General features: G+C 39.7%; 1 protein-coding gene across 4 annotated transcripts in view; it reads left to right on the top strand.

The window, feature by feature from the left end:
* LOC143145921 (uncharacterized) overlaps positions 1-22,476 on the top strand; it is an 827,424-nt gene that overhangs the window by 478,431 nt on the left and 326,517 nt on the right. For all 4 annotated transcript variants that reach the window (XM_076309758.1, XM_076309757.1, XM_076309759.1 and 1 more), the window contains one exon: positions 13,712-13,849. In XM_076309758.1, the coding sequence (XP_076165873.1) occupies positions 13,712-13,849 (138 nt within the window). The remainder of the gene's footprint in view (positions 1-13,711; positions 13,850-22,476) is intronic.

The following is a 22,476-nucleotide window of genomic DNA, read 5'->3' as shown; positions in this document are numbered from 1 at the left end:
AATTAAACGCCGCGGTGGGAAAGAAGACGCCGGATACCCACGGCTGATGAACTTTCGAACTGAGAGCGAATTCGAGAGTCCGGTGTGTCCGGGTTAGGTGGTTCTGGAAAATGATGGACACCGGGTCTCGGAGACTCGTCGAACCGAACGATGGGAAATAATTCCACGGGGTCGTTTTAACAACCAGGACGGGATGATTGTTTAGATGCGATTCTGTGTACAGGGTGTCTTGTAATTTATGCGATCTACTTCGGGAGTCGATGGTACGTTCAGAAATGGACGAAGATGGTTTGAATGCAGTGTTTTTTCTTGTTGGTGAGATGGAATGAGATAGAATTTTGTGCAATTCGGTTACATGCTGGAAGATAAATAGAGCTGGAGAATAATTGGAGCGAGGATGTTTGGTAATTTGTGCCAAAATTGAAGAGAAAGTAGTAGAAATTTTGAAAAGTAGACTATAGGTCGAATTATATAATTCTGAGAGACGAAAATGTATTGTTTGTGATTTATGTACACTTTGCATCGTTGCAAAAGAGTCTAACTTTGAGTAAACGATCCATGGAACAAAATTCGAAGAAATGGAAATATATCTGAAAGTATAATAAAAATAAACAGTCTAAGTCTGACGAAAGGATTCATCGAACAGGATTTGATGTATATTACATATCGATTATACATATTATTACAAACCTATATTATTATACACCTAATACATATTATTACAAACCTATCTTATTATAAACCTAATATATATTATCACAAACCAATATTATTATAAACCTAATATACATTATTACAAACCTACAGTTTTCATCGTTTCAAACGATGTCTAAGCTCGACTGAACGATTCACCGAATAGAATTCGAGAGAATAAAAACGCATCGTTTATTATTAAGATACAGTTTCCACCGTTGCGAAACGGTCCAAGTCGGAGTAAATTTTCCATCGAGTTGAATTCGAGGGAATGAAAATGCATCGTTCGTTGTTATTGCGCGAGCATCGAGGCCAGAAGGATCGCGCGAAACGCGCGCGTATAATTGACGGATCAATGATCGGACAGCTGTTTCGTCCTTACCGTTTCGCAAACCAGAAACGTTTACGGTATTCGTGCACGTTGCAGGATCGCCGGAAACCCCGTTTACCGTGCACCGAAACACGATATTTTTTCGACAAAATCCCGAATCGAGCGCGGCTGCGTGATTCTGAATATCTTTCACTCGGAAACGTTCCGGATCCCATGTAACGGTCAAACAAAACAGCAATGTAAATTGTGTACTACCGCGCGCATATTTTGTTTGCTTTACAAGCAGCCGGGAATGCGCGTGCGCACACCAGCACCAACAGCAGCAGCAGCAGCAGCAGCAGCGTTTATTTTTCCAGCTTTATAGACGCCGGTTCAACGAGATACAGGATTTTAAATTCGACCGACGAAGTTATTCGATACGCGCGCGTGCCCGCGTCGAATATCGATCGCGGGGTTTAAATAACCGTCGGTTATCCGTCCTCTTTACAATTTCAAATTTGTTAATCGAACGTTAATACGATTTTCAAAACGAATTTACACGCAATTACGGTGAAATTATTCGTAATCGGGTTCACGTGAAATTGCAAAACTGTTCCGAGAATATCGAGTCCCATATTGTAAACGCGGCGCGCCTGTGTCGCGATCGCTGCGACCGCCTGAAGTCTTTACGCTTCCCCCACTCCTCGAGTTCCGCGGGCCTGGACCCTTCTTCGGTCGCTCCGCTCTCACCGCGAGTGCTGACTGAGCTGGAGTGGGGGAAGTAACGCGGGCCCCTTAGAGAACTGCGCATCGTCTGCTGCGCCGTTCTCCGCGAGATGAGAGTCCAGTCGTGTTCACATCCCCGCTCCAGATACAGTTCCACTAGCTCTTCTAGTATCGTTGCTCGCTTATTGGACGGAGACGATGACCAAGATGATAATAGTGATTTTGAGATTGAGCGAAATAGAATAATTTGCAATAATATTAGCGTAGCTTTAGAAGGAAAGCGTCGAAACAAAATCAATTCTTTAGTATTTATATATTACCGAGTCAGTGAGATTTTCTTCATGGAAAAATTAGTTTGTTTCGGTGTCTTTAATGACCATTATTGAACTTCGTTTGTATTTGTTAAAAATAATATAAATCCGAAATTCATTTCTATGTATACAAATTCTACATAATTAGAATTTGCAGAAAATAACTCGTGTTGAAATTGAAAGCATAATTTTTGTTTTCTTACGTTACAAATTCTCCAAGGAGCTGCTGTCATCTGAAGTTTCTGCCCATAAAGTCGAAATATTCGAAATTTTTTAAACGACGACACTTTAAGGAAACGTGAACTTTTTAGGAAACATTGTTTACGTTCGTTAAGTGAAGTTCTTCTTCTTCCTAAAGCTATCTGTGACCGTTATTTAAAAATTTTACTTCGACTCGTGACATTGGAATAGTTGATCGTGACACGTCGCGCCGGTTATTCGTATTTATTGCAACCGGTGTTTATTATCGCGATCGCGTTCGATTTACTGGAAGATTCGAATCTGGGCTGCGGAAGTTGTACGCTGATGCGCTTCGTATGGTGATACAACTGGAATTTGTTATCGCAGCGAGTAGATCGTGACCGATCGATTTACAAGCGAAGAAAATTCTGTTGTTGTGACGTTTCACGCGGAGAATAAATCCGATTGGTTAATCGTGGCAGCATATAAAACGTGAATTTACAAAATAATAAAAAATCACTTCGATTATTTGAACGAATGCCTGGGAACGATCGTTGATATTTAAAAAACTGTCGAGAGGAAGATTAATTATTTGCCAAAATCGAGATACAAGTTTTTATGTATTTACATATTTATACACTTTTTTTAAAAGTGTAACTATAGCTTTTTAAAACGGTTGCATAGTAATTGCAAATTACGAAGAATCATAAAGTGTTCAATTTTTCATCAATTCAAACGAATACAAATCAAATCATTAGTCAACTATTTTTTTACCTAAAAGTCGAGAGTTTTCAGAAAAGAAAGTAAATATATCTTCTTTGTGAAGGAAAATATTTCAGATACTAGAAAATCCTCACTATTTTTCTTTATAAATTTCTGTATTCTTTCATACAGTAGCTTAAAACATTGTACAATATAATATTGTTTTCATTGACGGTACTCGAGATACTCAAGACATTTAAATATTTATTCTGTATAAATTTAAATTAAAGTTCATCGTAAACGTGCTCCTCGAATCAATATCACCACGTATCCAAATATCAAGATCGTCTTCATCAACGAAGAGAACGTATTCTGTGCAATATTCTCCTCGAATATCCTCGACTTTCGTCCGGATCATTTTCCCTCCGTCATTAATAATTTCGACAACACCGTATCGATCGAAACGAGACATCACGGCCGTTTCCGGAACGCGATCCATCAATTTCTCTCCGCTCTGGCTCCTTTAACTAACCGATACACATTGTGTTCTTCGAGCGATTCAAATTTTCAATATCGCCGGCACGTACGCGCGTAGGTTAATAAAACTCCCCGAACCGGGCAAATATTATTTCACCGCCCGACAATTATAACTACAGAGTTATTTTTCCAGTAACATGGTAACAAGGAGGGGCGGGGAACTAATAAAAGCTAATAAAAAATTGCATCGATCAACGATCCCGGTGTCTCGATGTATGATCAGATAAAGTGTCCTATAATTCCTCGTGACAGCGCGATCGTCAATATTAACAGAGCTGCAATTGTCTGTTAGTGCAGCCTCGCGCTGCTGGCGGCGAAGATAAATTTACCGTGCACGAGGAAATTGAAAACAGTTTACACTGTCGAATCGTCGAACTGCAAAAAAAAAAAGAGAGAGAGAGAGAGAGAGAGAGATAGGAAAAAAAGACGGGGTGAAAAAAAAAGAGAAGAGATACCATCGGTCGTAATTGTCAGCACATAGAGTTCGAGCCTTTATCCGACTGATAACACATATCTGACAGGATAGAATCCTGACAGCGCAGCTGCCGAAAGGTAAACAAAATTTGCGAGAGCCCCGAATATTGGAAGCGATCGATCGCGCGTAGGTGCTCTCGAAAGCGGTTTCGAAAATGTTTTCGGAGAGCGTACCAGTTCGAACGCGTCTACCACCATTAATTTCAATTTGATTAAAATTTTTGTTTGCACGCTCCTCGGAATTTTCAACCCACTCGATCCTGGTCAGGAGTGAAGGGAACGGGGGGGAAAAGAGACGAATCTGATCGCGAATCGTAAATACCTATTTTCGTTCCGTTCCTCGAGAGCTTCATTTGGTCACGAGTGAGCTCGATACGCGCGTTGATACGAGCTCGGTGCGTGAACTTCGATCGCTTCGATTCGTGCATCGAAACCACGGTGAAATTATCGTATTTTTGATCGAAAAGTTATAATATTAACACATCAACGACGGTGTGCTCATACAGCCAGAATTCTCGTATACATTTTCAATCGTTCAATAAACGATTGATAAGATTCGAAAGAGTGTATTTATTTAATTAGTAGAATATTTTATTCAAAATCAATGATATATACATATCAGAAGATGTTTCTAGTAACGATTCTTCAATATAATATACTTGGAAATAATTTCTCCAATGGAAAGACACTCAGCAAAATTTCCAAATGTACCCCGTGTCTCTACTTTTTCGCACTATATACATACCAATTCCCTACAATCTTCCGTCACCAAAGTTTGAAATCCGAAAGTCGTCAATTCTTCGAACAATATTTTTCCGTACATCTCGGTACTAAGTTCCACCCTGAATTTCGGTGACGGCCGTACGGTGAAATTCGAATGGTAAAACTAAAAATGAACGAGGGTGGGGAGTATCCGAGCCGCAATTTGCGGCAGCTCCGGTGCGAAAAACGCCCCGCAGCGGTGCACGAAGAAACGTAATCGTTGTCGAATCGAGGAACGCGGCTCGCGTAATGCACCGACGCGACGGTAGCGCGCCGAGAGCGTGGATGGGATTTTAGAAGGGTTGCATGGCTAAGGTAAACGATATTTGCGAAGCTTGGAGGATCGATAGCAATTTAACCACCCTTCGCCATTCTCTACGAGCACCTCCCGCCGGTACATCTATGTACTTTCCTCCGACCTGGGTCCACCACTACCACCACCACTACCACCACCATCACCACCACCAGCACCATCATCTCCGTGCTGGCTACCGACGTTTCTCTCCGCTCGTTCCTCTCGTTGTAGGCCCCCCTCTGGCTCCCAACTCAGCTCTCTCTCGACGCCGCAACGTGGCCCAGTCGGAACTCATCCATATACATCGGGAAAATTAATATCTGGGCTTCATTCGCGCGCTGAATAAACTCGGTTTGCTGCGCGCTCGCTTCCTTCCACCGTCTCGTTCTTTTTCTTTCTCCACCGTGCCCCGGTTCCGGTGCGACGGTGATCAACCCCTTGTCTTCGTGCGCTCTTGTTTTCCAACCTGCTCGTTTTTCCTCCTACCAGCAGGTTTCGGAAACCGTGGAAGCTCCGCGCGGCCACAGCCGGGATAAAACGGCCGCGTTTGTTAATAACTTCCTGGCGAAACTTTAATTCGAGAACGCGCCGCCGGACTCGTGTTTCCCGCTCGTTTCGATCCCCGGCCCGATCGTCCAGCGAGTACCTTTCGCTTGGTTTCGTTTTGCATAATATTGAATACACGAATGAACGGCACGGTATTCTTTTACGTTGGAGAGTCATTTATATTTGAAGCATTTATACGGTGGGATGGATTTATCAAAAAATAATGTGTAGAAGTCGATGGAATTAACACGGGTTGGTACTTCTCGGTTGTTTCGATCGTTGGACTGATTATGTCGCAGGTATCTTTTAGTTTTCTTTTTAATACTATTAGATACACGAATGGACAATACAGTATTTTCTTACGTTGGAAAGTAATTTATATTTGAAGCTTTTGTACAATGGTTTGACATGAATTTATTAAAAAATAATGTGTACAAGTCGATGGAATTAACACGGGTTGGTACTTCTCGGTTGTTTCGATCGCTGGACTGATTATGTCGCAGGTATCTTTTAGTTTTCTTTTTAATAGTATTAGATACACGAATGGACAATACAGTATTTTCTTACATTGGAAAGTAATTTATATTTGAAGCTTTTGTACAATGGTTTGACATGAATTTATTAAAAAATAATGTGTACAAGTCGATGGAATTAACACTGATTGGTATTTCTCGGTTGTTTCGATCGCTGGACTGATTAGGTTGCAGGTATCTTTTGGTAATTTTCTTTTGCATAATATTGAATACACGAATGGACGATACAGTATTCTTTTACACTGGAAACTAATTCATATTTGAATTATTTATACGGTGGCATGGATTTATTAAAAAGTAACGATTTATTAGAAGTCGATGGAATTAACACTGGTTGGTATTTCTCGGTTGTTTCGATCGCTGGACTGATTATGTCGCAGGTATCTTTTAGTGGTTTTCTTTTCAATATTATCAGATAAACGAATGGACGATACACTATTCTTTTACACTGGAAACTAATTCATATTTGAATTATTTATACGGTGGCATGGATTTATTAAAAAGTAACGATTTATTAGAAGTCGATGGAATTAACACGAGTTGGTATATCTCGGTTGTTTCAATTACTGGATTATATCGCAGGTATCAGTTCAGCAATTGCTGGTTTTCTTTTAAATAATATTAGATACAGAAATGGACGATATAGTATTCTTTTACGTAGAAAAATAATTTATTTTTGAAGCTTCTTCACAGTGGTTTGACATGAATTTATTAAAAACTAATTTGTAGAAGATAATAAAATTAAAACGAGTTGGTATTTCTCGGTCACTTCAATTGATAGGCTGATTATCTAGCAATTATTGTTCTCTGACTAGTAATTACTCGAATAATTTATATTCGAAGTAATAATTTTTGTTCTTAGCTCAGACTTATTAAAGAGTTACAGATGAGAAGTCGATGGGATCAACATGGGCTCGTTGAACTCGTATCTCTTGATCGTTTTGTTTACTGGATCGACCATCTGACGAGTATCTTTCGCTGGTTTCTTTTTGCATGATTTTAGATACACGTTCGAGTGAATATTCGTAACGCAACGATGGTGTTAGACGTACTAGACATCGAGCCGGTAGCTGGCGTTAGCTTTCAGAGCCTTGTTGTGGTATTAGTATGGCTAGGTCGTGGTCGTGTCGACGAAGGTTTGTGTATTTCGTTTGAGTTCAGTTCCAAACCGAGAGCCATAAGGAGCACATGGTACTATCGTATTTGGTGAAGTTCACAGTAAGTTGTATTCTGTCCTCTTTTTCTCGTCTTTATATATTTTTTATACATTTCACTATATCACTAGATACGTGACTTACATTATGAACTAAATTTAGAATAACATTCGAAGCATTTTTCTGATACGAGTTCATTGAGAAGTAACATGTAAAATATTGTGACTAGGCGAGGTAAATATACGCTTTCGAACAATAATAAAAAGTGAGCAATTGAAACAAAATTTAACACAAATTAATGAAAACTCTCGGTCGATGCATCTGCAAACCGATTACAATTCCATCGCAAATAACAATACTATACTCGGGATGTAAAGATTTTTAACCAAATTAATTACAAAAATATCAACGTCATCGCTGTGGACTATACACGTGTTTTCTTTTTATTGTACAACAGCCTCTTTTTATCGAGGAAATCTACGTTTCGTAAGAATTTCAATAAACGAAATGTGCTACAAAAGCGTAAAAAAACCGATTTGTTTTTCCCCCCCATTGATAATATCGTAACGTCGCGTCTTATGTAAATCGTGGTCAATGAGATTTAAAGTGGTTGATTCGATCTCGATGATTGAGAACTGTTCAGATCGGTCTTGAGATTATGAAAACGCAATGCTTGAACAACTACCGAACGAAAACACGATGCAAATACAGAAAGAACTTGCGTCGTAACGAGGAATACACGAGTAATGCAATTAACGCGATAAACTTGCAACGAGTTTGGTAGTTAACTACGTCCACGATAACTTGTATCGTGCTATGAAAAACATCACTTTGTATCGTTAATTTTCTTACCAAAGTTAATAGCGGGTCATGAAATTTTAAGTTAACGCTCTGCTCCGTAGCAATATATGTATGTCTGGCAACTGCGGTTTCAATATACGTGTAAATATTGTTTGTATACCATAGGAGCAAGATAAATAGAACGTGTTTTCTCTGCAAATACATTCATAAGGTTTGATGTTAGTTACGTTTGAGATACTTTACATGGATATGCCAATATAGCCACATTTGTGCGATGCTATCGGTGTAACGGTGTACGGATATCTGCGTACCGATATAACGGTATCGACATATCGATACGACCGTCTCGATACAACAAAATCGACATATCGATGTAACGGTAACGATACCACGATATTATCGTGTGTTGTAATAAATCGATGAACGATACTGTCACGCGGATATTGCAGTATTCGTACCACGATACGAAGGCATAAGAATGTATAAAATTCTATAATTATCGTTCCATGGATGTCGATAATATTCTGTATGTTGTTAAGTATTGACCTTGTTAAGAGTCGAGAGGATGAACGAAAATTCAAAATAAAAACACTTTCGAAATTGAATTGTTCAGGAATAGAAACTAAAATTTGTAGGAAAATATAGTACAAATTTCTTGAATGATCAAGTACTTAATGATACGTGGAAGGGACTAATTATATTTACATCACTCTTTATATGGAACGATAAGAATATCACTCGATTCGATTAGAAATGTCTAAATACTTAATAGTAACTGTGAGTACATACTGCATTTATTTTTAACCTTGAATTACACTTCTGTCACCTTGTTTTCGAATCATTCTATACATTGAACGATACAATGATTATTTGGTTTTATTAGAAATGTCTGAAAATTGACTCAACTCTGTTGCTTCCTTCTTGAATCACCCTATATATTAAATAAAATAAATATTTTTTATTTGATCAGATTGGTACATGTTCACGAGCATGTATTCAATTTTATTTAACCGTTTCAAATTCGTGAGTATACATCGACTTTCACTTAACTGTTTCAAACTCGTGAATATATATATTCAACTTTACTCGATTGATTCAAGTTCGTGAGTATACATATCGAATTTCACTTAATTGTTTCAAATTCGTGAATGTATATATTCAACTTTACTCAATTGATTCAAGTTTGTGAATAGACATCGACTTTCACTTAACTGTTTCAAATTCGTTAATATATATATTCAACTTTACTCAATTGATTCAAGTTCGTGAGTATACATCGACTTTCACTTAACTGTTTCAAATTCGTGAATATATATATTCAACTTTACTCAATTGATTCAAGTTCGTGAGTATACATATCGAATTTCACTTAATTGTTTCAAACTCGTAAATATATATATTCAACTTTACTCAATTGATTCAAGTTCGTGAGTATACATCGACTTTCACTTAACTGTTTCAAACTCGTGAATATATATATTCAACTTTACTCAATTGATTCAAGTTCGTGAGTATACATATCGAATTTCACTTAATTGTTTCAAACTCGTAAATATATATATTCAACTTTACTCAATTGATTCAAGTTCGTGAGTATACATCGACTTTCACTTAACTGTTTCAAACTCGTGAATATATATATTCAACTTTACTCAATTGATTCAAGTTCGTGAGTATACATATCGAATTTCACTTAACTGTTTCAAACTCGTGAATATATATATTCAACTTTACTCGATTGATTCAAGTTCGTGAGTATACATCGACTTTCACTTAACTGTTTCAAATTCGTGAATATATATATTCAACTTTACTCAATTGATTCAAGTTCGTGAGTATACATCGACTTTCACTAAACTGTTTCAAACTCGTGAATATATATATATTCAACTTTACTCGATTGATTCAAGTTCGTAAGTATACATCGACTTTCACTAAACTGTTTCAAACTCGTGAATATATATATTCAACTTTACTCAATTGATTCAAGTTCTTAAGTATTTCACTCAACTGTTACAAAATCATTAACACAAACATTCAACTTAACTCGATTGATTCAAGTTTTTGAGTAGACATCGACTTTCACTTAACTTATTTCAAATTCGTTAATATATATATTCAACTTTACTCAATTGATTCAAGTTCCTAAGTATTTCACTCAACTGTTACAAAATCGTTAACACAAACATTCAACGTAACTCGATTGATTCGAGTTCACGAATACGCATCAAACAATTGTACAATAAAAATTAAATTCCACGAATCGATGAAACTTCGCGCCTATCCATCGAACTTCACATACAAAATGTTCTTCAATCGATTCCAGCTGAAAATTTCTTCAACCGTCGATTTCCACGTTCGCGACGTTCTCATTGAACCACCCTGTACATCGAGTAAAACCAGCAGCAACGGGTCCCCGAATTGCCTCGAGTTCTTAAATACATATTGAACGTTATTCCGGCGCCAATTTTCACCTCCGCCATACGCAAACCAACCGTGAAAGTAACTCCATGAAAGCAACGGATACATCCTCCGCGCTCGTGTTTATACAACAGCTGACACCGAACGCGTTTACCCGGGGCTGTTAAATCAAGCGCAAAAACTGGCGAGTCTCCCGCAGCTGGCTTTGGATGTTTGGAAAGAGGAGCGTAGAAGCGGAGCCCCGTGGTTTAAGGCACGGTTGTTCCGCGTGTGCGTGTCGCGTCACGTCGCGTACGATTCATCGATCTCGTAAGCGGGGAGAACGTCCGGCCGTACCTGGAACCGCTTATATTTACATATTTAACTAACCCAACGGCGCGAGCAGTAACGCGAACGCGGTACGGATAATCCGGAATATGTTAATCCGGAACGGTGCGCATACCATCGCTTTGAATTAACGCGAACTCTCCCGCGCGATTAGTGTGCGCGGTCAATGCCGAGAAGCTCGCGAATATGGCACTCCATGTCCCTTTTCCCGCTCGAAATCTCCATTTCTCCCTATCCCCGTAGATTCCTCGCGAGTTTCAATACCCGAACGACAGATGAAAACGAAAGTGTCTCGTCACCGATAGATGTCGCTCGACGATCCCTAAAACGGGGTTAGTCGACGACTTTGCGGTCCAACCTCGCTTTCTGGGTCGTTCTGTGAAGTTTTTTTTCTTCATACTTCGTCGAGTTTGACCCATCGAACTGCAACGTGCGAGGCTAAGAGCGATATTTTGCTTTTTATTGCTCCGCAAATAGGTCTCGTCGGAGTTGACCCCGGACACTGTGCACGTTCCACGCGTACTATGGTTTATAGTTCAAGTCCACGTTCAAACGATGTTCCGGTTGTGACTATTGGCGTGCGATTGGACTTACCGTGGCTAAAGATTCTTCGCGATTTATTTTATCCTCGGCTGGTAGAACTGGAGATTTATATGGTACTTTAATTGTCGATGAATTAAAAGTGTATGGGATTCTTGGATCGTGGCACGTCGAAGCATTTGTCCTGTTTTTGGTAATCGTGGAGTTGGATGATCGAGTTGAAATCGTGGTAGATATCGTTTTCTAGTCCATATTTATTACATTTTGTACCATTTCTATTTATAATCAAACGACACACGAGGATTACTAGGTGGTCGAGATGGTATCGTTCTATCCATCATTTTTATATTTAATATCTATTGTATTTTTTACCATGGAGATCCATGTTTCCATGTGCGCGTCAACTATCGACGATCCAACGATACACGAAAGATTTCCAGATGGTCGAGATGGGATCGCTCTATCCATCATTTTTTATTCAATATCTATTACATTTTCCGTTCAAAGTCCTCTATTTCCATGTTTTATCCATTGACAATCTAACAACGCACAGGTACTCCTCGATGGTAGAATCAGAATCGCGCTATCCATCATTTTTTATACAATATTTATTGTACTCTATACTCGAAAATCTATGCGACCATGTGTTGACTCAAGTATCGACGATTGGACAACACACGAGGACATCCAGAGTTGGAATCGTTCTATCCGTCATTTTTATATAATATTTATTCTATTTTATCCTCAGAGATCTATACGTCCATGTTCATGTGTCCTCAACCATCGACGATTCGACAACACACGAGTATTCCTAGATAGTCGAGTTGGAATCGTTCTATCCATCATTTTTTTTATACAATATTCATTCTATTTAACGCTGAAAGACCAACATTCTCGTTCGTCGCCTGAACCAGCCACGAACAACGCACGAAGAATTCTTAGAGGTTAGGTGGATGGATACGTGACTATCCGAGCAGTCATCCAGTTCTTGGTAATCGATCGCACGGTTGGGCGGTCGAGTTTGAATCGTGTTATCCATCATTTTTCTCGTTAGCGTTGCCTCGATGACAGATCTGCCATGGAATCGTGGTCGACTTGTCGTCGTCGACGGCCTGGCATAATCGAGTGAACCGAAATGGCCGCGACGAGGGTCTGTCAAGCAGAAACGGAGTTAAGGTCGCTTAACGCTAGGGGCTTTGTAACCTAAAATCCACAGCCAAAGTTCGGTACCACTTGGCAGCAGTTGTCCTCGGATCGCGAAGGCCACCTAAGGTCTCGAGAGATCCTCCGCCGGCTGCTAGTTCTTCTGAGTGTGCTTCAGCGTTGTTGTCAGTGCGCCGTGGAATATGCGAAAGCGACACTCCTCTCATATCCGAGGAGTTCTCGTTTAACTCTTTACCCCGGTGCCCCAACTTCGCCGCGGGTCCGCTGCCGCTGATGGTAGTGATCGATGGACTTCCTGAACTACTTTCGAGGCACGCTCGAGCGGGTCGTCTGTTTACTCGATTTATGGGATCGAGCTAGATTTTTCTGGTCCCATTTTTTTTTCCAACCGGGAGACACCGTCGTATTTTAAACGTCAGTTTTTAAATAGGTTATCTCGTTCGAATTTCGAGTGGGTAGCTCCGTCCGATGTGTAGATTGAAAAATTCGAGGAAACTGGTGTTAAATGTTGAAAGAGGTTATGTTTGAAGCCGGGTTTTAAATAGGTTATCTCGTTCGAATTTCGAGAATATAGTTGGGTCCTATAGTAGATTGAAAAATTCGAGGAAACTGGTGTTAAATGTTAAAGAGGTTAGGTTTCAAGTCTGTTTTTAAATAGGTTATCTCGTTCGAATTTCGAGAATATAGTTGGGTCCTATAGTAGATTGAAAACTTCGAGGAAACTGGTGTTAAATGTTAAAGAGGTTAGGTTCGAAGTCTGTTTTTAAATAGGTTATCTCGTTCGAATTTCGAGAATGTAGCTCGGTTCTATAGTAGATTGAAAAATTCGAGGAAACTGGTGTTAAACTTAAAAGAGGTTAGGTTTGAAGACAGTAATTTTTAAATTCTGTTACTTTTCTTCCGAAGATGCAATATATACTTTACTTCTGTACCCTGAGATAATTCGACAATTAATTATATACTAATTAATTCAGAATAAAACCATTACGAAACTTTAGAACAAACTAGGATTTAATTTCTGACATCGATCAACGTCAAGCTTCGCCTCTTTTTATCTTCTCTGGGTTTTTTTCTCCATCTTTAGACGATGTTTCGTAAATAATAATTGATGAAACGAATAATTTTAAATAATTTTTATAACAATACGAAACAAATATTTGTACATTTATTACTCAACGTAAATGTAGCAAATACGTAAAAATACATATTAATCGATTCGTTATCTCTGGTTTCAGGCAACGGAAATTTAGAGCTGTTCGATAGTGAGAGCGGGCCGGACCTCACACTATCACCTCAGACCTTCACGTCAACGGCAGAGGCCTTCATCAATGACAATAGTGATAGTCTTGGTGTTCCAGGAGACAACGATACGGGTGAGTGCTTCTTTCGATTGTATTTTTAAGGGATACAGATTACACCGCGCCGTCTGACCATCGCTTGACCTTTTCTACTTGCTCTCGGTAGCACAAACACGTCTTGGAAACTGTTTCTCTTCTAGAAGACGATATCGACAGACATAATCGAAGTAATTTTAACGAATAGTAAATTAGAGTGTAATTCGTGCCTGAATAATCAATCACGAAAGTCCACGTAGGAAACTAATCGATGCACATCGTGTATAATGCAAAATATCGCGCTGTAAGGAACATTTATTAACTCGTTGTATATTACGTGACTCAAATCTTCCGATTCGCACAATAATGTCACATCAAAGGAACGATGTCATAATGCGCTGCGAAATGGAGCAGTATGAAATCTTAAATAATCGAGGCTCCGTTAAACGAGAAGTTTTGAAATATTACTAAAAGTAGGATTTCCTTTCTAGAGCAAAAATAATGTAAATAAATAAGTTTATGTAACGCACGTGTTGTTTCTATCATGAGTTAAGATCTGGAATTTAAAGAGTTTCTCTCACTCCACCTCTATCGCCTTTTGTTGTTAACTGCTGGCACACGTCTAATACGGTTAATGTATTGCAAATTTTATCCAACTCGTATTTTTCATTTGTTTCTTTCTTTATAAATTATGCCTGTTTCATATAAAGGGAAGGGGGAGATAAACGACGTATAGGGCCCCTTTCGAACACCAAAGAAATGAACGAAGAGCGTTTAAGTAGAATGATTTCGCACGAGTCAGACACTTGCTTTATGGACATAGAAATTTCTCAACTCTGAATTTACCAACGAGAAATGTATGTTTATTTCAATCGCATCTCGTGTCTTCAAAATTAGAAGAGGAGAGAATAAATCAATTCACGAATATAATTAGTTCTTTATTTCAATAATTATTGCCGAATATTGCTGGAAAAGCACAGTTAATAATTGAGCAATTGAAACGAACTTCTTTAATCAAATTGACACTTTTGATCACTCTGACGTTAATTATTTTAAATATTCTGATACGAATCGAATATGACAATTATCAAAATAGTTCTCGAGATACAAATGAAAACCTGAACATTTTCAAACGATCAGCTTAGATTAATAACATTACACACTTATATAAACATATTTCTACTTTTACACCTTCAGTTTCTTCTCTCTTTCTTTTCACTTTTGGCGGCGCTAAGAAGATGTTTAAGGTAGGAGAGAACGGAGATATAAGGAAGTGGGGATAAGCGTTTCATCCCGGGCCTGCTAGTGGACTCGTCAGTAAGGCATCCTAGCAGGCCCTGCCTTATACGCCGGGACATTGGAAGATCGGTAAAAGGTCGTATATATAGCGATCGGAGCAGGTACGGGAACTTGCGGAAAACGATTGATGGTGAGTTTCCCTCTGGTGGCAAGCGTGGGTAGTGCCGCCACATAACCCCCTTGCCAGTGGTAAACGATACTTTGAAGTTCCGTCCTGATGTCCCAGTGGCGTAGGTATTTGTTCCGTAGTTCGGTTTGGCACAACAGGCACAGGAGGAGGTTGTTCAGAGCGGTGGAAGAGAAGAATGCTTCTTTTTCGTAGTAAGGCCCAGCTGCTGTCGATTGCGGAATACGCGTGGCGAGCATCGTTTGCTCAAGCCGCGTTTTCGCTTGTTGTCCGACGTTGATGCGTGCGCGTACCAGTATTTATGAAACGCATCGGTGTGGTCGGTGAATAATGTCGACAAAGCTGCCTGCTGTCCTCCTGGGGTTGATCCTGATGGTTAGCCGGGAGTATAGCGTCCGTGTCGTCGCTGGCAGGTTGAGGAGTCAACCCTCGGAGAGGAGGATTAACGAAAATCGGCCTTTACGTTGCGTTCCTTCCATCGTCTTGTGCTGCACCTGTACTGCTGCTGCGCTGTTGTCCAGAAGGTTGCGTTGGTTCTTAGACGGGGTCACCACTTTGGCGGCTCTAAATTGAAGTATGAGAGAGGAAGGAATGAACGGATGTATAAGGAGTGGGGATAAGCGTTTCATCCCGGGCCTGCTAGTGGACTCGTCAGTAAGGCATCCTAGCAGGCCCTGCCTTATACGCCGGGACATTGGAAGATCGGTAAGAGGTCGTATATATAGTGATCGGAGCAGGTACGGGAACTTGCGGGAAACGGTTGATGGTGAGTTTCCCTCTGGTGGCAAGCGTGGGTAGTGCCGCCACATAACCCCCTTGCCAGTGGTAAACGATACTTTGAAGTTCCGTCCTGATGTCCCAGTGGCGTAGGTATTTGTTCCGTTGTTCGGTGGCACAACAAGGCACAGGAGGAGGTTGTCTAGAGTAGTGGACGAGAGGAATGGTTCCTTTTCGTAGTAAGGCCCAGCTGCTGTCGATTGCGGAATACGCGTGGCGAGCATCGTTTGCTCAAGCCGCGTTTTCGCTTGTTGTCCGACGTTGATGCGTGCGCGTACCAGTATTTATGAAACGCATCGGTGTGGTCGGTGAATAATGTCGACAAGCTGCCTGCTGTCCTCCTGGGGTTGATCCTGATGGTTAGCCGGGAGTATAGCGTTCGTGTCGTCGCTGGCAGGTCGAGGAGTCAACCCTCGGAGAGGGGGATTTACGAAAAATCGGCCTTTACGTTGCGTTCCTTCCATCGTCTTGTGCTGCACCTGTACTGCTGCTGTGCTGTTGTCCAGAAGGTTGCGTGTTGCTAGACGGGGTCACCACTTTGGCGGCGCTATTTTAAAGTATGTTAGAGGAAGGAAAGAACGGAAATAGGAAAAGGAGTGGGGATAAGCGTTTCATCCCGGGCCTGCTAGTGGACTCGTCAGTAAGGCATCCTAGCAGGCCCTGCCTTATACGCCGGGACATTGGAAGATCGGTAAAAGGTCGTATATATAGCGATCGGAGCAGGTACGGGAACTTGCGGAAAACGATTGATGGTGAGTTTCCCTCTGGTGGCAAGCGTGGGTAGTGCCGCCACACACTCAATACTTCGTTTCTACTCAACAAGAACATATTCTTATTCTCCAACTGATCTATTTTCACACACTGGTTAATTAACATATTATAATTCTCCAATTGATCCTTTCTTTACTCAACAGTTAATTTCACGCTCGATAAGAACGTATCGTTACAATCCAATTCAGAGTTGAACAAAAAAAAACCGAATTTTCTTCCCAAACTAATACGCACACATCTTGAAACCTCCTTACTGTTGGCTAACCCCTTCGAATCCGACAATTTCATTTCCGACCATACCTCAATATCTTCAAAAGGCACCGAGACACTGAAAACAGTGGCGTTGAATTTTAATACGCTAACACACCGCACGCTAAAGCGGAGTCTTATTTGTCCATTATCATAACGAAGTGGAAACGACGGTGTTCTTCAAACGAGGGATCCCATCCTCACCCTTGGGTACGCGCGCGTGTCCATTTCGCCTATTAAATTCGTCTCGGGCGAATCGGTTGTTCGCGGATTGCGCTGGACGAGATTCGAAGTCGCGCGTTTTAATCCGCGTCGCTCTGACCCGCTTTTAACTTAATTGGGTGAAAGGGCAGAGGATGTCGATCGTTTAGAGTCGTTAAGCAAAGGAACCGAGGACAATGCATTAACGTAATTGTTGCGCGGCTCGTCAACAGGAGCAGTTGAACACCGAGTTACAACTAGTTCGAACATGTCGAGAGAGGCCATTTCCGTGCGTATGCCTTGGTATATAATACCCATTGTTTCCGGCAAGTATAAGGGGAACCGTTCCAGTTGTACACCGACTATAAAATGTCCGCATTGTTTCCCGAGAACAGGTTGCACGGTGATCAAGCAGCCTTTCCAGAACCACCGGTTACAACTTGATGCTCCGATCGAAACTCGAACACTTTAATCGCCTTCTACGTCGTGATTACAAAATGGCGTTAGAAAATTCGCGCGTGTGTGTCCCGGTGGTGATACGAACGACGATATACGATCGTTTCGAACGAGTGAAAATTAATCGAGATGAGGGAATAGAATTTTTTTTTCGAAGCTTTATCTTCGAGATGGATTAATTCTTTTATTTAGTTTATTTTAAGTCTCTGTATCGAGGGAGAAAATGAGTCGAGAATGGGGAATGAAAATTTTGGGGAATGAAAGAACTTTATCTTCGAGATGGATTGATTTTTTTATTTAGTTTATTTTAAGTCTCTGCATCGAGGGAGAAAATGAGTCGAGAATGGGGAATGAAAATTTTGGGGATAAAAAAACTTTATCTTCGAGATGGATTAATTCTTTTATTTAGTTTATTTTAAGTCTCTGTATCGAGGGAGAAAATGAGTCGAGAATGGGGAATGAAAATTTTGGGGAATAAGAAAGCTTTATCTTCGAGATGGATTAATTTTTTTATTTATTGTATTTAACGTGCTTATTGGACCTGAGGACGTAAATGTGCACACCAAGGATGAGCCGGTGAAATATGGCGACTGTTGTGTAAAGGAGGCTAGTTACAACTGTAATGCTCTTGTTAACTTAATCTCGAAAGAGTACGTATTAATTCTATGTTGTAGTTTGGGATTCATTTTTCAGAGAGTTTTACTAGGTTAGTTTTGACAATGTTGTCGGTTTAAATACGATTGAGAATGTTTATTTTTCTGTATGTTTGCGTTTTTATTGATACCTTTAAATGTACGAGTAGAAGATTTAGAATAGAATTTCGTAAATTCATTTGATTCGGTCATTCGTTTCCTATAGCTTCTCTCGCGACGTGTTTTTAATATTTTCTGCACTATGTAACATACATGGTTCCTGGTGTGCGGTACATACGAAACTGGGAGCATCCAAGTTTCAGAAATAAGAAGATGGAGAACTCGTGTTTGTCTTACTTTCAGTTTACCTCCTCGCTGAGTTCGAGCTTTCGGATATAAATTTAATGTCCTGACACTCTTTCAACAGTGTTCCGTGGAAAAGGCAACATCTTGTTACAATATTTACGTCGTCCAACAATTACAAATATAGTCGATCACCGTGAAATTGTCAAACCTTGTCTCCGTGCACTCCGCGTCTCGTTCAATTCTAAATTTCCTGCTCGATAATTCTTCGAACGATTTTCTTTTTACTAAATATTACATCTACGTACAATTCTTCCACCGAAATGAATTTAACAAGTGTCCGAACCATCGATGTCAATCTCGTAAAGATAACAAGAAAGAAACAATTAGAACTACAATTTTCGATAAAAAATTTCAGACAGTAAAAGTATTTCAAAGTCTCCCATATTTTCTGGATTATCCATCGATAAATAATTCGTCGTACAACGATCACGAGTGATGTCGAACCTTTTCTTTTCAATAAATATTTCATCTACGTACAATTCTTCCACCGAAATGAATTTAACAAATTTCCAAACCATCGATGTCAATCTCGTAAAAATAACAAGAAAGAAACAATTAGAATTATAATTTTCGATAAAAAATTTCCCAGTTAAAGTATTTCAAAGTCTCTCATATTTTCTGGATTATCCATCGATAAGTAATTCGTCCTTCACCGATCACGAGTGATGTCGAACCTTTCGTTGTTTCCTCAAGATTGTCGAAAAATGATTAAATCTCGTAAAATTCGCACAATCGAAGAAACGGTGATTGTTCAATTTAGACGGTGTTAGGTGCGGTGTACTCGCGTAAATCGCTCGAAAACAATTGAGACGTCCGCGCGGTGCATTTTACAACAACGTAATGATCGTTATCGCAACGAGTTGTGTTCACGAGCGGCGGAAATATGCGGAGAATCCTTCATCGCGATACGTAATTACGATGGAATGCAACAACATCGCGCAACCTTTCATCCCTTGACGCGTGATTCACGCGTAGCCGGGCAAACGAGCGTCCCGGCCAAAAAAATATCGGATTTCAAGAGGCGAGCCAACAGCCGCGCGCCCATGCTCGGTGCCAAAAGTGTGTTGTACGTTTAGTCGTGTCGAACCTCGTACTCGATATGTTTTTCCACGATACACGGACATCCTAATTGCCGTCGCGTGTCCCGGGGGTTGCTTCCTCCGAGAAACAAGCTTCCCGGGAAGGAAAGTACAAGGGGGAACTGGGCTAATGATCCACAGATGACTGGCTTGATTCGTCCATAGCGACTCATTACGTGAACATTCCCTGTCCCATACTTACCGGGGGATTCTGGATTTTTATATTTCGTTCCACCGTATTAATCGTAGAATTGTGGAATACGGCCGATCTTTACCGATTTAACGTGTTCCAGGATTTAATTGGTAATCGGTGTCAGGGTTGTTATTATTATATGAGCAGAAAGGAGGAAAAGGTATTGTAAATATAGTCGGGTAAACGCTTTGCTGGAAAGTTTTGATAGAAGTATGGAAAGGTAATGAATTTTCTTTTGGTACGTTATAAACTAAGAATGAGTTAATGGTATTTGTGTAAATTGTGGGACACTCTGTATGTGTATATTTTCTCAAATTCTCTTGGGATAGATTCCATATTGTTCCTTCGATTAATTGTTGGAAAGTTTTGATCAAAGTATGAAAAGGTAACGAAATTTCTTTTGGTATGTTATAAAGTAGGAATAAATTAATGATATTTGTGTTAATCATGGGACACTCTGTATGTGTATAATACTTTTTCCAATTGCTTTGGGATAGATTCCATATTTTTCTTTCGATTAATTTTCCTTTTCTTAATTTTGGAAGTTGACCCTAATATATAAACATTATATAAATAGTATGTGTAATATTATGAATAGTGCTATATGATACAAATAGTAAACATGCGTACAGGGTTAAAATTGTATGTGTTGAAAAGTTGAAAAGATATCATTGAGTTAAAATAAGTTTTTCTTTATTAAACATTTCACAACGTTCATGAATTTTTCGTATTCAAAGTCATGCAAGGGCCATAACTGATAAAAGAGTTTATTATCACTTTCTTTCCAATGATGATAAAACTTATTGAACAGTACTGTTCAATGTAGTACTGCTCAATAAGTACTACATTGAACAGTATTCAAGGTCAGTTTCTTTTCAAGTACTGTTCAACGTAGTACTGTTCAATAAGTAGTACATTGAACAGTACTGAAGGTCAGTTTTTCTTCAAGTACTGTTCAACGTAGTACTGTTCAATAAGTACTACATTGAACAGTACTGAAGGTCAGTTTTTCTTCAAGTACTGTTCAACGTAGTATTCCTCAATAAGTACTACATCGAACAGTACTCAAGGTCAGTTTTTCTTCAAGTACTGTTCAACGAAGTACTGCTCAATAAGCACTACATCAAACAATATTGAAGGTCAGTTTTTTTTTCAAATACTGTTCCACGTAATACTGTTCAATAAGTACTACATTGAACAGTACTCAAGGTTAGTTTTTCTTCAAATACTGTTCAACGAAGTACTGCTCAATAAGCACTACATCAAACAATATTGAAGGTCAGTTTTTTTTTCAAATACTGTTCCACGTAATACTGTTCAATAAGTACTACATCGAACAGTATTCAAGGTCAGTTTTCCTTCAAGTATTGTTCAACATAGTACTGCTCAATAAGTACTACATCGAACAGTACTCAAAGTCAGTTCTTTGTTCAAGTACTGTTCAATCTAGTACTGCTCAATAAGTACTTCATCGAACAATATTCAAGGTCAGTTCTTTCTTCAAGTACTGTTCAACATAGTACTGCTCAATAAGTACTACATCGAACAGTACTGTTAAATAAGTTTTATCGAACGAGAAACTTACCGAACAACCTATTTATTAATCGACGATGACACGTCAATCAGCGACACGATCTCTGTAAGCTTCGATCCTTCGTCAGCGACATTCGAACGCGATGATCGCGGTAAGGCGTAACTTTTGCTCGGGCGTAAGTTCATTACAACAATTTCGTGAAACTCGCAATGAACGAGCGGATGGGGGGGGGGGGGGTGAGGAAGTTCGAAGCCGCAGCTGCAGGCGCGTCTATGAATAAATTTCATCATGACGATATGTCATTTGCATATTACCTGGTACGCGACGGTCGAACCTTCGTCCCGTCGAATCCCGCGTCAGGGTTGGCCGAGTCGGGACGTTTGACTCGGGAAAATTATGAGAAAGGGTGCTGCGACGTCGATGGCGTTCCTCCACGTTGTATCGATCCCTCCGCACGTTTACGTCGAGACACTTTTCACGAACAGTTTCAACGAAACACTGTTCTCGATGCACGAAAAGTGTTGACGGAACTTATCTTCTGGTTACCAAAGTGTAATCACTTCATGAATCATGGTAAGTCAGAAACGAACTTCTTCGAAGAGAATTCGTTTTCTTTTCACGAACAGTTTCAACGAAACACTGTTCTCGATGCACGAAAAGTGTTGACGGAACTTATCTTCTGGTTACCAAAGTGTAATCACTTCATGAATCATGGTAAGTCAGAAACGAACTTCTTCGAAGAGAATTCGTTTTGTTTGGAACGATGTCGATTCACTTATCTTGTTTCGTGCAACTGTTTTCCAGAGAAGGGGGAATTATTGTACGTGTTAACGATTTGTTATGCTTTGTTAATGTTTCATATCAATGGCGATGATCAGTTATTAGTTTTCGTTAAGATAACTAGGGAGTTGTTGTAGAGTTGCTCTCGAGATATGAAAAAGATAGAATGTTTTATTATATTTTATTTTATATCATCGGGGAA

Source organism: Ptiloglossa arizonensis, chromosome 4 (genome assembly GCF_051014685.1).
Source record: "Ptiloglossa arizonensis isolate GNS036 chromosome 4, iyPtiAriz1_principal, whole genome shotgun sequence".
Classification (NCBI taxonomy): Eukaryota; Metazoa; Arthropoda; class Insecta; order Hymenoptera; family Colletidae; genus Ptiloglossa; species Ptiloglossa arizonensis.
The sequence above is the reverse complement of the archived record's forward strand: the minus strand, read 5'-3'. Positions and strand labels throughout refer to the sequence as shown.